The sequence below is a fragment of the Choloepus didactylus genome, chromosome 1 (genome assembly GCF_015220235.1).
Source record: "Choloepus didactylus isolate mChoDid1 chromosome 1, mChoDid1.pri, whole genome shotgun sequence".
Taxonomy (NCBI): Eukaryota; Metazoa; Chordata; class Mammalia; order Pilosa; family Megalonychidae; genus Choloepus; species Choloepus didactylus.
In genome coordinates this window covers 9,122,743-9,138,998 of record NC_051307.1, presented here as the reverse complement: position 1 = coordinate 9,138,998, position 16,256 = coordinate 9,122,743, and the positions used below count along the sequence as shown (strand labels likewise).

The following is a 16,256-nucleotide window of genomic DNA, read 5'->3' as shown; positions in this document are numbered from 1 at the left end:
TAGTTAATAGTACAATTATAAAAATGTGCTTTCGTCAATTGTAACAAATGTGCCACCCCAATGCAAGGGGTTAGTAACAGGGTGGTATATGGGAACCGTGCATTTCATGCATGCATGATTTTTCGGTAAACCCATAACTTCTCTGAGAAAAAAAATCACTGTATAAATAAACATTGGTAGGTGTTGCCACTCAGTTCAAGGGAAAGTGTTTCTTGGTTCTGCCTCATCAAGTAAGTGACATGTAACAAAACACAGGCTGTGAGCTGCCTGCGACTGTATTCCTGCTTTTAATTTTCAAGAAGAAAGCATCTCCATCTGTGGTCCAGCAGGGACAATGCACACTCATCAGGCACATACAAATATTCAAAACCCAATTTGATTCTGAGCAGCCCCGTGATAATTCCACCTTCCCAAGCACAGTCAGGTTCTTAGATTGCACACACTTAAAAGCAATAGGCATTCAAACGTGAGACAGGGACATACAAGACACATGGCTCTAAAGACACAGAGACAGGGACACAGAAGACATGGTTCTAAGATATAGAAATAGTCCTGACCTCTGATTAGGAAGCAAAACTTTTCTCATAACCTCTAGGGGTAAGTAAGATGGTTCTTTGTATAGAGTAAGAACAAAGTAACTGCTTGTTGAATTAAAAGAACTAATTCTCCATGAAATGTTACCAGGTACCATGATGCTCATTCATTCACTCGCTCACGGATTTACTCCTCCAGGCTGTCATTCATTCCTTTATCGAATAAACATTTACTGAGGACCTATTTCTGACCAAGCAGGGTCAACACAGGTAAAAGATTGCATGACGGCAGGCTTATAACTTAAGACATAGAGTGCTGAACTTTAACAGTCAATATCTTGAGAGTTTCTAGAGTCAAAAGCCTAGAAAATAGCCACTAAGATGGTAATCCTGTAGATGCCTGCTCTCCTCCTCCAAAAAATGAGTCCACAATAGCATTTGACTTAAAAATAGCATTTGAGTCCCTGGACTCTAGGGCTGATCCATTGGCCATCTGTCATTCTCCACATATAAATGCTTACATTCATTCATTCATCCACCCATTCATTCATTCATTCATTCATCCATTCAGTATCATAGGCCAGATTTAAGGATAGGAAGGGAACAATGAAAATCCTTCTGTCCTCCATCTTGTTTTTGCTTTGAATCATCAAAATATGGATTTTCTGGGCTTTTGAAAATACAGCTGATTTCAGCTGCTGAGAGCTTGGCTAGAATATTCCTTATGCCACTAAATGGGCTCACAGTTATGACTCTATTATATTTCTTCTATTATCCTTAAAGGAATAGCATGAGAAAGAAGCAATTACATGTAGGGGAATATTTTCATCTCTTTAAAAGAAACTATTAATTCCCAAAACATACCGAAAAATTCCTTTCCAGGGACAAATATTGGAAATAAACCCAATCAACAAGTACAATGATTACCTCATAAAAAGCAAAAAGGTAGAGTAAATTGAATATTAAAAATGAGAATGAGCTCATACAGCTAATTTTCTTTGAACAGAGCACATATACTAGGCCTTATTTAAAGCACATAGATGTAGTAATTTGTTTAATTCTACAGCACCACCAAGAAGCCAGTTTTATTATTGTTAAATCTACTCTGCAGATAAGGAAATCGAGGCACGGAGAAGTGAAGTCATTTATAAGGTCACGGTGGAACAAGGCTCCACCTCCTGGCAGTCTGAGTCCACCCCATGATAAGAAATGGGATCCTCAGGAAGGGATATGGGGCCTTAATTTCTAAAGGGGGGCCATAAAAAGTTCGGTCTTCCTCCCTTTTTTTTTTTTACTATCTTGGGAAAAAGGAAGTGAGTAAAAAAGAACTATTAAAAATGAGTTCAATTTCTCAAATCTCATTATTCTCTTCAAAGAATGAGTCTGTGTGCATAGAGAAAAGGCTCAAAAGAATAAAAAAGAATCAAGTCCTAACAGACTCTTGATGGTGATCAGGTCAACTATTTTAATTTCCTTCCTCAATTTTTATTTTCTAAACTGCTACAATAATTGTTTTTGAGATGGGGGAAAAAAGACAAAGTTTTATTGTTGTTGTCGTTTGAATAATATATTATTCAACAATACATTGAACCTGTATTCATTCCAAGCTAAGGAAAGCAAAGAAAAAAAACAATCCTCCTAAATGACACAGTGAAACTGAAGGCTTTAGCATCCTTTGGGATTTTCTCTGTAGCTGCTCGTTGAATTGAGCCTTGAAGGTCTTCGCCTTTCTGTATATACCTTGTATTGCATAATAAGGAAAGAACTAAAATTGTGGAACTGTAACCCATAACAATTTTTTGAAATTACCTATAGAACTGCTTGTTGAGCTGTATATCGAAAGTTGACACCTTTCAGTATGTATATTTTACAATAATGGAAATGGCTGAAGTTGTGGAACTGTGACCCATGACATCCTTTGAAATTTGCTCTCTAACAACTTGTGAAATCCTACTTTGAAAGTTATCACTGTTATGTATATATTAGAGTTCACAAAAAAAAAAAAAAAAAAAAAAATCTTCCGCCAAACCGTAGTGGTTTGCAGAGAGGGTGCCATCAGAGGTGCCTCTCCATTTGGCATCAGAGACTGTCTAACCTGTTGTCGCTCCTGCAGTGATTCAGGCAGTCTTGGAACCAATACAGACTCCAGATGCCAGGAGATCACAGTGTTATTTTGCAAAGAAGCAGGAATGGAAAGAGGTAGCACACATAAGGAAAGCATGTCGGGAGATGCCTTGTGGAATTTTACTAAAAGGAAGCAAAACTGCTCCATAAAGTCCAGGGGAAACACATGCAGAGGAAGAAAGCAGTTTTCATTAAAACAGAAGGATAGAGAGATTTTACATGATACCTTCCAATAAGATACACAGAAGTCTGTGAACAAATGAGCCCCTAAAGAAAATACCTCTGGTCTATTGCATTTCAATTCAACCAAAATCTAATGAGTACCTGTGTAAATAAAATCAAGGGAATATATAAATGTATTAGCGCTTTCATGAGTTAAGATTACACATAACTGTTGTTTGGCAGCTTTTCCACGTCAAATGTAGTTTCTGCCTCCGTCTGGGTCAGTCATCGACACTTGTGGAAAGCACACTCTAGGCAGAAGGTTCTAGTAGGTATTGCCCCCTTTTCCCTCACAACACAAAGCTCATAAGTGCTTTCTGATCACCAAAGGAGGCACTTCACCATTACGCAGGATGTAGCAATTTAAGGCTGCTCAGTTTTCTGATTATTTTAGGGACCCGTAGAAGATCCAGGTGGGGCTGTAGGTTTCCATGTTTAGAGTGTATAAACATCACCCTTTGGTGCTTTGCCAGTTCTTGAGTTGAGCAGCTTTCAGGTGTTATTTATTTTGTTTAGTTTATTGTTCAGTGTTATTGTTTGTTGACTTGATATATTCTTTTTCCCTACAAAGGGGCCAGTGGGTAAGGACATATCCTGCAGATGGGTAATTGATGATTCCCTATTGTTCACTGTTGGTGCACTGCGGTTTTATTTGTTTTGGTTCAAAGTGCCTAAACAATGCACTGGTTGGAATTTAATAAGTGGTGTAAAATCAGCACAGAGAACAATCTGTGAGCTGAGATTTTTGTAGCCACGTCTGGTGTTCTCTGCTTGACTAAAGACAGCAAAATCTAAAATTACTTTTAAACTAAATAACCATGGGAAAGGCCTTCAGTTGAATCTTAGGGAGGCTTATTTTCCACTAACAAAATCCTTGCACTCACTCCTGGTTTCCCACATCAGAGGGGATTGAGGAGTCTCTGGGGCACATATCTTACTCGTAGACATATCTGGGCTACTCTACATTTGTCTCCTTGAAAACCAGCAAGCAAATAACACAGAGGATGAGAACAGGGACTAAAATCATTATCAGCTACTTCAAGACAGAAAATTCTACTGCCAAATCTGGACCGATGGGCCTTATTCCGGTGGAATGGAGATAATGGATAAGAACCACGCATTCGCAGAGAGGAAGTTTCCATTGGGAGCCCTTCCTGCCTCAGCGCTCCCTGGTTGGATTGGCTATCTGTGTAGGAAGTGAACACAGGAAGTATCTGTCTACAAACCCTTTATCCTCAAGGTAATTGCTGGAGCAGCATTTTACTGTTTACCAAAGCAGTAAACATGTGATCTAAAAAAAGATGTTTTCCATCTCCAAAGAACAAGGCTGAAAAAAAAAAATTGTGCTTATTTTATAACCACTTTCTTATCAAAACTGGTTGCAATATGCTTGTACTTCCAACTATAAGTGAGTCCATGGGAACAGTTTTTTGGCTAGGACAGAAGACACCCAATCAGGGATGTGCAGAGACAAAGAGGTGGTTTTCTTCACTAGGAAACTACCTGAGCAAAGCAAATTTTATTTCTCTTCTTCTAAGCTATTGAGTATTTAGACTGAACACAGTTCACATTCGCTGGCTTAAGGTAAAGTCAACGAAAGTATCAGTGTTAACTCAAATCAGTGGAATGGATGGTTCAAGAAGTCAGATAACTCACAAAGGCACTTGTATGTAACGTTGTACAATATTCTTATTTTATATGAGAATCTAAATATGCTCCCTGTTCCAGGGGTTCCATGCAGCTACTGCTTTTGATGATTTTTACCAGATATTGCCCAGGCCTCACGATCGGCGCTCGTCTTCATTTCCTTATTCCAGAGAAAAGGCGTTGCAGCCTGCTTTGTCCCAGATTTCCTGGGAGGAGAGAAGTAATGAAGAATCCTTGAGAGGCAGCTTAGAATGAATGAAAGCAGGACAGAGAAGAGAGGTGCAATGTATAGCAAGTGCATCCAAGATGTGCAGGAAGGGCCTCGCCACCATTACAGTTCCTTCTGTTTGTCAAACCTCCTGTTGAGTTGGGCGATACTGCGGGGAGGGAGACAGAGGAGGGAAGGAGAGTAGGAAGGAGCAAGGAGTACAGAGAGAAGAGGAGGGAGACAAGATCCTGAATGTCTCCTCCAGCTTTACATGGGCTCTGAAAAATGCAAAAAGCAAGTATTTCTTTGCACTGTTTTAAGTAATCGTCAAGGCAGATAGAGGGCTTGTGACTAATTAAGAGCTCACTGTTTCTGCCAGAGCATTTATTTCATAATAAAGAGAAAAGAACATGTTAGTCTGAGGAAAATGGACAAATTGACTACTTGAAAAAAAATTAATTCACAAAATGTAACAGAAAATGGGGGGAGGAGGGAACTTCTAGGGATTTCCTGATTTTAGTCCTAAGAGGAACTTTATTTGACCCAAGGAAAAGTCGAATTAGCTAATATTTTTTGAGCACCTCTTACAAGCAAAGTACAGTTCTGAGCAATTCCAACTCATTGAATCTCATCATAACCCAGTAAGGTATGAGCTATTGTTATCCCCCTTTTACAGATGGAAAAACCTAGATCCAGTGAGGCTAAGTCAACTTGTCATAGGTCAAATCCCAGGAGGAAAAATAGGCTTGAACCCAAGAAGCCTGCTGGAGCCCACTCCCCCCACTCGGCTCGCTGCCTCTCCTGCCTTCTGGGTTCCAGATGCGAAAGTGCTGAGAACAGCGCGGTCATCAATTGCCAAAGATAAGAAGGCCATGCAGGACACTTCAACTTCCCATGGGCAAACAAAGGCCAGGAATGGTGAATTTACCTGTTGAGATCCTATAGCATCAAACTAAAACTCTGGGCTGCTGTCTCCTAGGCTGTCTTCCTCTTCGTTCACCAGCTTCTCGTCTGCACCTCCATTTCCTTACATGGAAGGTAAGAACCCTTTCCCCACTGAGCCTATTTTAAGGATGCTGTGAAGAAACAGGGTATCAAGTCCTCTCTGGAAACAGAGTAAACTTGAGTTGTATTTACCCTATTTAGCTCTGTGTTTGGATGCTCTTTGGACCATCAGGTAACACACATATAAAATATAGATCCAAAGAGGACTGTGCAATGTGAAACCACATGCCTTTTTTTTTTTTAAACTTGGAGCAACTTCTTGGGAAATCTACCTCAAATTGAGACATGAACTAATTGTGTTGACAAACTCTCAAGTGTTGTTTCAACAGTTTCTTCTTCCTCAAAGGTGAGCATGGCATGACATTGTTAACTCTAAAAAATAAGACCCAACAACACCCAATGGAATCCAAAGGGAAGGGGATGATAAACTCACTATTAGTTGGTGATTTTGATTACTGGCCTTGGGGGATTATGAACTGGGGAAGGAGGAGAGTCTCTTCAGTATATCAACCCAGCCTGGCTAGGGAGGACTTTGTTGTTGCTGTTTGTTTTTCACTATGTGTGAACACCCAGCATGGGTGACGGGCTCCTGTCAGGAGTTCTCCCACGCATCATCACTAGAATCAGCAAAGCTGCCTTCAGAATCCACCTGCTCCGGGATGGGACAAAGCCTCACATTTGTTGGTACCACAAATGGTCCATCTCTCATTTAGTGGAGATTGTTCTGGCTCACCTGATCACTACAGTGTATTAAAGTCACCAATGAAGAGCTCACATTTTCCTTCTTCCTCCCAACCCCCTTCCTGGCTATAAGTTTTAGATATGAATTAAAACTTCCTGTATCAGCCGCAGAATTCCCTTTGTATGTACAAGGGAGAGCACAAAGCAGGAGGATATTCTGTCTGAAAGACATTTGCAGTCAGTGTAAATGTTTTACTGCCAAACTACAGAAGGCTGCCTTGATGTCTAGGCAACCCCAAATGTGTTTGGCTGAACTTTAGTGGACAGAAGTTGAATTCAGTGTAAAAAATCCAATGAAGAAACGGAAAGAAGCCCTGATCAAGATGGTGGAGTGAAGAGACTCAGGGCTCTGTTCCCTCACAGAAGTTTTGAACAATCAACAAGAACTGGCAAAAACATCTTTCTCAAAGCTCCAGAAAACAGTTAAAGGTCTGCAGTAACAGGTGAGCATCAAATCAAGAAGAAGACTACTTAAAAGTGGTATGCTCTCATGGCACTCTGGCTAGCCCCTCTCTTAAAACTTTTAATACTGAAAAAGTTAATTTTTCAGTGTAATTTTGTTTATTCTACCTAAACCCAACAACCAATATAGCATCATTTAGAACCCCAAATATGCAGCCAATCTAACATGAAATTTCTCTCCAGCAAAGTAATTTCTGCTTTTTTTCCCTCTCGTTTGATGAGAAGGTGACTTTAACAACAGAGTGTAAAGCATGCCATGATGTTTACCCAGGCAACGAGGCACAACCTCCTGCAGCGATCTGTTCAGTTGTTGAATAATAAGTGATAAAGACTTGCAAAGCACTGCATGATCTAGCCCCTTCCTAGCTTGCCAATTGCATGTTGGTCTCTCTTTTCCAAGCGGGTGAGTCTGTAGCCCCACTACTCATCTTTCGATTCCATGAACACACCAAGCATTTTCCTGCCTCACAGCTTTGCACACAGCACACCATTGGCTTGAAACATTCTTTGGCAGAGCCAGCCTTTCTCCCCTTTTCAGCTCTGCCTCCTTGGCAGTTCCACCAAGAGGCTCCTCCCAATCGCCCACCTACGCCTGCCATGACCCCTTCTTTGATTATTACCCTTTTCATAATTCTTAACACAATTGGAAAGTATTTTGTGTAAATGCTTTTTAAAACTTATCCATCATTAGAATGTAAATCTAAGAGGCCATGGATTATTTTTACCTCTCAACGCAGCACACAGGAATGACTTGGTGTCACTACTTATTAAAAGAAAGACAAAAATCAATATATTACTTGCTACACTATACTCTCATGAAGGGGAGAAAGACGATGAATCACCGAAGGAGAATGATTTAAAAGCTACTATGTTAAATTCAGGAAGTGTGAATTCTTTGCATGACATGTTATATATGTTCTTTTTTATATTTTCCAGAATTTGACATGCATTGTTTTTTTAACAAAAGTGTCTGAAGTAGCAGCCTTGAAGCTCATGGAACCATGTTATGCTTGGATTACAATGCAGTACTTCAAGGATAAACAATTTTTCTTGGCCTTAGCATTTCTTTTCTAAATGTCTCAGCACTTATCTCTGCTCAACAGATTACCTGTTCTTCCCAGCTTCTAGTTCCATGAACACCCCTGCTGAAAGATTTGGTAAGGCCTCATGGAAAACTCTGAGCTGTATTTTCATTTTTGACGCCTAAGACGAAAGCAAGGAAGTTGATACTTGGGATGAGGAAATTTAAATCAGCAGCTGATCTGGAATCTGGAACCACCGCCCCTTGGATATTCCCAAATATGGAAAGAATTCTTGCCACCAAGCAAAATACAGAGTTGGGTCCTAGGTTTATAGCTCTTGAATTATCTAATGCTTTATTTTGATTAGCTGTCTAGAGTATAATAGCTATTACCTAAGGGATACTTTATGCAAGAGTAAATAACATAAATCACTCCATTACGATTATTTTCATTATCCAATTATTTAATGTGTCACTTTGTCATTCAGCAGATCATTTTTTCTCTGTGCAGTAATTTAATAATCAGAGCTAGGGCAAATAGTAGAAAAAAAGAGGGCATATGATGCTAAACAGAGAGGGGCGACCAATAGACTCTGACACTTGAGCAAGTTGCTAAACCTCCTAAACTTCAGTATCCTCACCTACAAAGAAGTCACAGGATCTAAGCCTAATTCTACAAGCCTGGCATGCAATGAGCAATTACTAGGATGATGCTAATTTGGATTATACATTCAAGATACACAGCTACATTTTTTTTTGAATGCTTTTCTGTGCTCGTTAAGCATCAATTTAATTCTACTTAATCAATTTTAATTTCACTAGGAGAAACGTCTCTAAAGAAATAAGGCTTCTTTTTAAAATCTACAACAATGATTACATTACTAAGATTTGTTAACATCTCTATATGCTTCCAAAATTTTAATTAATATGAACTTTTTCAACAAATTAAACCCCTATCCTTTCTCCTTCACTGTTGAGGATACAGAAAACATGGACGGGATATCACTAAAATCAGATCCCATGGCTTCACTGGGTGTAAATACACAGTAAAGTATTCAACTCACAAACAAAGCTGGGAGAATGTGATGACAAGTGTGTTATGTTTGGAAAAGACAGTTGCAAGACAGAAAGATAATGAAGAATGAGAAATTGGACAGAATGAGGAATGGCCTTAAACTTTACAAAACATGTCTCAGCCAAGTTCAAAGGTGAAATATGTGGGAAGTAAGTCTGATCAAACACAGAATGACTAAATGAATAAGAAAGAGATTGGGAGGTCACAGTGGGTCATTAGTTGAAAACAGTCTACAGTACAGGTTCGCAGCATTTAAAAATGTAATTTCATATGATAAAGATAAGACAAATAAAAATGAGATTCCATTTTTGCCTATCAGAACAACAAAGATTCAAAGAGAAAAATATCAAAGCTGTTATGAATGCAGTGGAACTACCCTCATATATAGCAGGAAAAAGTGGGGCCTCCTGGAGAGTAAATTTCCATTTTTTTCAAGATTTGCAAATATTTAAATTTGGCACATTCTTTAAAAATATGTATACCCATCGGCCCAATGATTCCACTTCTAGGTGCTTATATTGATAAAATAATAAAAACTTTGATAGCTGGTATATTATAATTAGTGAAAAATGAAAAGCAACATTTATTTCCTATAAAAGCATATTGATTACATAATTATAATAGTTTAGATGGAATACAATGAAGCATAAAAACTACATGTATCAAGAATTTTTAGTGACATGGGGAAATGTTCATAAAGCAGTGTTAATTGAGAAAAGCAGGATAGACAGATAAAAATAGGACAGACAGATAAATACAGTGGAAAGACACATACCAAAATATTAATGATCTGATAGGACAGTGGGAGTTATCAATGTCTGTTCCCGCCCTAATCAGGGACAAGGAGCCCTGGCAGGCCTCCGCCCTCCTTCGGCAGCACAGCAAAGAGCCTCCACCCTCCCCAAAAGCCTCCCCACCTCTCCGGCCAGCTCCACCCCCTGAGCAAGCCCCCCGGACCCCCGGATGAGCCTGCCGAGCTGCACCTGTCATCGAGGACCCGGAGGCACCCTCCTCCCGGCTCCCGGCCTTGATGCTGCCCTGGCCCAGGTGTGCCCTGCCCTGGGACGGGGAGGCCAGCAGAGGCCACATGCAGAAATGACCTGGTTCCTCTCCCTGTCTCTTCAAAAGCATCAGGGTTAACTGTCCCCAACTGGCAGCACAGGGGCTCACCACACTCAGAGAGAACAGGGGAGAAGCAGGGTGCATCTGTAAAGGGTGGGGGGTAGACTGGGTCAGCGAGCCACTCATGAATGCAAATAACAAGTCACTTTAAGATAATGGCCTGTGATTCCACTTTTGGGTTAAGGACAGATAATTGCATTAACATCACGCACAGCAGAATATTGCATTTTACTTTCCTTCTACCGTCCATCAAATCTCTCCCAAAGTGAAAAGGAATGAAACCATTCATATTCCACCTAAGCCAGTGGGTTGATGAAAAATCATACACTCAGAGCTCTTAGACCCATGTATTACATCCAGCCGTATCCCATGACGAGGTTAACTTCCTTTGTACAACTCTAGTTTCAGTAGGTTTCCTTCACATAGGAAAGCAAGTATCAGTATCTGCTACGTGAAAGGCATTATCTATAAAACAAGCTATATGTTTTCAAACTAATAAGCACTTCCTATCTCTCCAGGTTTTAAATATCATCAAACCCTCTGTTAATTCAAGGAAAATACCTTCTTTTAACAAGTTGGAGATGTGATAGCGTGCCTTCAAATCTTCATCAAGCCTTCCTAGTAAATTTCCACAGCCTTTATGACGCTTAGGATGCTTTCCACTAAAACGCAAAGATGCTGCTTGCTCTTTGCCCTCTCCATACCCTTCAATATCAGATGTCTGTGATAAAGGAAAATGCCAGTTTTCCCATTTTAAGGAGTAAGCATCTTTAAACTCTAGGATCAGAGGTTGCAACTTGGGGTTCCTGAACCACCCCACCACCACCCCACCAAGGGTTCTGAGGATAGAGCTGTATTTCAGTAGAGCTGGTTTCCATTGTAATTCTATGTATTTCATTTTATACTTTTAAAAGTATTATTCTGAGAAAGGATTATAGGCTTCATTCAACTTCTCAAATGGTCCATGGTATTAAAAAAAGGATCAGGAAAGTCTTTGGGGGACTGGATTAAAACCCAGACTCTCCTGCAATCAAGTTACAAGAAAAACTACAGGTTCCTTGGGGTTTGTCAGCCAACACTGGCCAGAACCGCACTGTTCGGTGGCGAAGGTGGTCAACACTCCTCAAACTGGCAACGGCACAGAAACAGGTGGAACCACCAGATCTGAGCTGAGAATTGTTCGCACGCAGAGATCTCACCCTGGCTGCTTGCACGTTCTCATTAGAACTCTTAATCTGATCTTACAACCCAAGGCCACTTAATAGTAAGCCCCATCACATGAGCGCGTACAATTCCTTTACTCCTTCCATTTGGTCTGTTTTGTTCCTGATTTCAGATTACCGAGAGAAAATGATGGTGAGAATCACAAAGACTGAATAAAACTATTTAGCTTCTCATAGTGCCTCATGGGGTCTTATAAATGTTTATGAAAAATTAAAAATGCAACTCAGACATGGAATATCCACTCAAATTCAGTGCATCTGATACTTAATCAATTAACTGTTTATTTACTGAAACAATAAAAAACAGTGCATTTGAGACTGGCAATTGCCTGCATGAGAGATGGTTTCCTAATTCCAACCGCCAGCCATCATTTTTCCTATGCTAATTTGAGCTTTGCACTAACATAATTAAAACTGTAGTCAACAGACTCAAGACCTCCTTTTTCCACTCTATAAACAAGGCTGTAAAATCATCTCGTTACTTTACCCAGGAAACCTAACAAAAACATGGCTTAAAGGAAGTTACCTATAAAGAGAGGCTATTTCATTTTAACAGTTTTTTTTTTTTTTTTAATTCACTTGAAGTCACTTCAAAGATTCATTTGAGATATATACAATACACAAATAATGCAGTGGAATAAAATATTAAGCATAGTATCCTAGACAAGTGTCAACTATTTACCGAAATTTATTCAGAAAGTCACCACATATTCTAACTTCAAGAATATATCATAATATCTTCATAAATATGCATTTTAAATTAAACAATACAGCACAATTGTATGTTTTGCAAAATGTACCCTACTTTTTAAAAATAGTCTACTTCGATGCCTTTTAATGTATCTTTTTATTTAAAAAAATCATAAGATTGTACTCAAACTATTCAAGATTACAAAGAGTACCTGATTTCATTGCTATGAAATATGGATGTAATAGAAGAAAGTAAGAACAAACGAAGTATAATTTTGGGTTATAAAATCAAATAATTTGTGCTCTTGTAAGGAGAAAGTGGAGCACATCAAATCCTCAATTTTAAAATTCTATAATGGTTCTATTTCAGTGGACTCCAATCCTTGAAATCAAAGAAAGAAAAAGCTCTATAAAGTGAAAGTCCTTGGCACATGGATTTTTTTTAACATATTTTTGAACATACTGTATACCTGGAGAAAAAAAACTGAACACAACTTCTAAGGCACAGTTAGATGGCAGGCGTTAATCAAATCCTCTAATACAAACATTTCAAATTACAAAAATACAAATCCAGAGAGGATTTTTGAAAATGCCTTGGCTCAATTCTGGACAAGCTCCCATTTCCATGGGCTTTCAGATGAACTAAAACCCTTGATAAAAATGCAACTAAACGGCTCCTCACCTTTATGCAGCAAAACTAAAGCCACACAGCTAATAAAACTTTCTTTTTCCTCCTTTCAGTATCTGTTTTGGCTGCTGAATTTTCTCATATCTACAAATGTCACCAGGTGTGGTGGCACTGAAACTACTTTAACAGACCACCACCAAAACAGATTCTGTGCCGCTGACTTGAACTAGCCATGAAACTGACTTCATTTCTAGGAATTAGACCACAGTTAGGTTGCCACCTCTACAGACTTACCTCCACGAGAATGTATATATGCTGCCTACTAGACACATTTGCAAAAAAAAAACACATCAGACCAAACACCCCAGAGCAGGGGGAACCCACAGGCCGGTGCTCTCCAAAACTCACAAACATCACTAGGAAGAAAGCTTACTCGTACCGCGCGGAGGACGTAGATCTTTTATTATCGATAAATACATAACTGAACAAACTGAATTACCATCATTTGAGTTACGAGAACGCTCAGCTCTCGGCACGGAGGTTCTAAAAAGCAAGTCAACATTTGCATGTCCCGTTACCGACAGCCGTTGCCCAGTACCTCTTCGTGTCCAGTAAACTGGCTGGCATCTGTGATGCCAGGATGTCATTCAAGAACATCCAAAATTTCAACATTCACAAGACCATCTTTTTCTTCTACCCTGCCCTCTAAGCTCTCCTAGTCCATCGCCTTCTAACAGACAACGCATCCAGGCAGCGTTAGGGATAGGCAAAGAAGATGAAAATTCAGGAGCGCTCCGAAAAGGTTTTGCAAAAGTAATCCACACCACTGAACAGTGAATTTAGAAACCCCAATTTTTTTCTGAGTTTGAAGTTTTTAAGCCTTGCGGATGGTTGGAGTAGGAAAAAGGAAATTTACTAGGCAGTGCAAAGGAAATCTTGTTGTCCTCTATTGTAGCTTTGGGGGTGTTGCCCAACCCTAACTTATCTAGGTTGATAAAGGAAACCAAAGAAAAGAGTAACAAGAGCAAAATTTTGTCAAATTAAAAGGCACCCTCTCCTTACCTTAATAGTGCTGGCCATAATGCAATCAAGTTTATTGATCGTTAATAAATGTTAATAATAATTATTGCTTCTCTCTGACCAGAAAGTAGTTTTGATGAGGTTGTTTAGAGCGGATGAGATTGTGCTAAGTCTGGGAAATGAAGTCAGCCAATGGCAGGAAGAGGTTTCTATTGGTCCTGCCTGCCCAGCCCGAAGAAACAGGATATTTGGGAGTGGAGAGATAAGAGACCCTGAAAACAATGTTGTTTTTCTTGATGATATGCAGCCAGGAGATTTTTTTTTTTAATTAAAAAAAAAAAGCATCAATTGCCCACGCCTGTGACTGCCAGAGCAGGTGTGACTGGGTGTGCTCGCCGTGTGACAGGCGGGCCTGAGCAGGAAGCAGATGTGGCAGGACTCGGCAGGGTTTCGCATGGGCTGCAAGAGCCTGGGGTCGGGCACCCAGAGCTCCCTAAAACCCGGATGCCAGGGTGGCAGGCCTTCCCAGCCTGCATCTCCACAGACCTGCCAGCAGAGCAGGATGGAGCAGTCCAGCTCCCCTACGCCCCGTCCCTTTCCCCTAGAAGGAACCTTTGCAGGTGGGACTTCTTTCATATAAATAGACGGTGATGCCTAATCATAGCCATTTGCTTGCTGACTGTCACAACCTTCATTGATTCAACATCTCACACGGGTCTCCAGCTTTATTTTCTTCTTCCAAACACATGCCACTTTTATTTGCTCCACGGTAAGCAACTTGAAAACGGAAAAACTCTAAGATTCACATAATTTTTCAGAATTCAAATGACTGAAATTACTGTGTGTGCTTTATAATGTCACTGAGCCACGCGAGATGCCTTAGGAAGATCCCTGTAAGGTTGTGCGTTTTTTTCTAATTTTTTTAATTCAAGCTGTGACTTCAGGCACACGTCTGTTTTCAACTCAAAGAAGTACAACTAAGGTAGACCTGAACATTCCTTAGAGTATTTCCTACGGGCCTTTAATTACTCATTTTCAGGAAATTACTTGTTCTCTGGAAGAAACATTTTGCTTTGAATCCACTACACAAAAGCTGGACGAGTAAAGAGGTGTGGCCTGAAGAGCGGACCTGCAGAACATAATGGACCAAACCCTGAGTCATTGGGCGACTTTTGGTTTCAGAGATGGGTGTTCAGTGAGTTCATTTCACTCAGACATAGGGTCTGCGTATGTCAGACTTCTAACTAACCCAGGTTTCTGTGTCATTTGTTGTCCTCCTGATTTACCCCCTCGAGATATGACAGTAAAAGGAAGAGGAGGAAGAGGAGGGGGAAAGGAGGGGGAAGAAGGAGGAGGCATAGGAAAAGGAGAGGAAGAGGAGGAGAAAGAAAATATATTTTAAGAGAGCATCTCGTTCTGTGTAGAAATCATAACCTGACAAGTTCTCAGCATCTATATTTTGAGGGGGTGTTTATTTCCTCTCTTTTCATCTCCAAACAATGAATGAGATGGCAGTCTGATTAAAATTGTGTTTCCCCTAAAATTTCAAAGAACTCTGAGCTGTTTTATCTGGGTTGCTTCCACTAGAATTCAGAGTGCTGAGGAAAAAGCCCCCTCAGCTCCACTGAGAACCTTTGTTTTTTTTTCTCTTCTAAGAAGCAACCATTTAAAACATTACCTGCAGGAGGCCAACATGCAGTACTCCACTATGGATTTACCAGACAGCAGTTTTCCATACGATGACCCCCCTGCTGACAAAAGAGCCTTGAAGAACATGCGGGCAGCCCTACGTCACCGTCGCCCCTCGGCTTCTCGCCCAGCCCTTTCTACGTCCTGTGCATCAACATCTTTTATGGAGATCTAAGTCTTCAAGGACAGTTTGCCCTTAACTCTTTGGTTCTTGCCTAATTCAAATGAAATCACGAACAGTGAAATTTTTTAACTCTACTTTGAAATAATTTCAAGCTTACAGAAAAGTTGTAAGATAATGCAAAGAAACTTAACCTTTAATCAGTTTCCCCAACTGTTAATTATTTACATCATTTGCTTTATCTCCTTCCCACGTACATTTATTTATAGACACATATACTGCAGCCTTAAAATAATAAAATGTCTTTATTAGAGACATTTATTTGCTTAGATACCTTCAAAGATAAAACCAAATGCTCTTATTTGATCCCTTTCCTGAAGATTCAATCCAAAAATTTCATTGTGTATAATTCTAAAAACATTTAAAATATAAAAAAAGTGATTTAGTAGGAGAGTTAATCTGGGGATAATGAATTGTAAACCCTGTTATAAAAGTTTAAAAAGGCAAATCTTCGTCATTTCTAATGACAAAATATTTGATTGACTCCTATCATCTTCAAAAAGATATCACTCCTGGTACTAGAAAGGCTTCATGGTGTAAAAATCCAGTATTCTCTGAATGGAATGCAAAGTGGGTTTCTTTGCTTAAGGTTTATCTGTTAATTAAAACATGGCAGTGCAGAACCACTTCCTAAAACATGAACCTAGGGGGAAATTATCTGCAGG

At 39.8% G+C, this 16,256-nt stretch overlaps 1 protein-coding gene across 4 annotated transcripts in view; it reads right to left on the bottom strand.

The window, feature by feature from the left end:
* Positions 1–16,256, bottom strand: part of ERG (ETS transcription factor ERG) — a 199,640-nt gene that overhangs the window by 111,257 nt on the left and 72,127 nt on the right. Inside the window, exon 1 of one of the 4 annotated variants that reach the window (XM_037831560.1) lies at positions 13,764–13,924. The exons of 1 other annotated variant lie outside the window; for it this stretch is intronic. In XM_037831560.1, the coding sequence (XP_037687488.1) occupies positions 13,764–13,781 (18 nt within the window). In that variant the 5' untranslated portion in view covers positions 13,782–13,924. Of the gene's footprint in view, positions 1–12,995; positions 13,018–13,763; positions 13,925–16,256 lie in introns of those variants that run through there. 2 more of the 4 variants (XM_037831563.1, XM_037831564.1) reach the window with 2 other exon arrangements.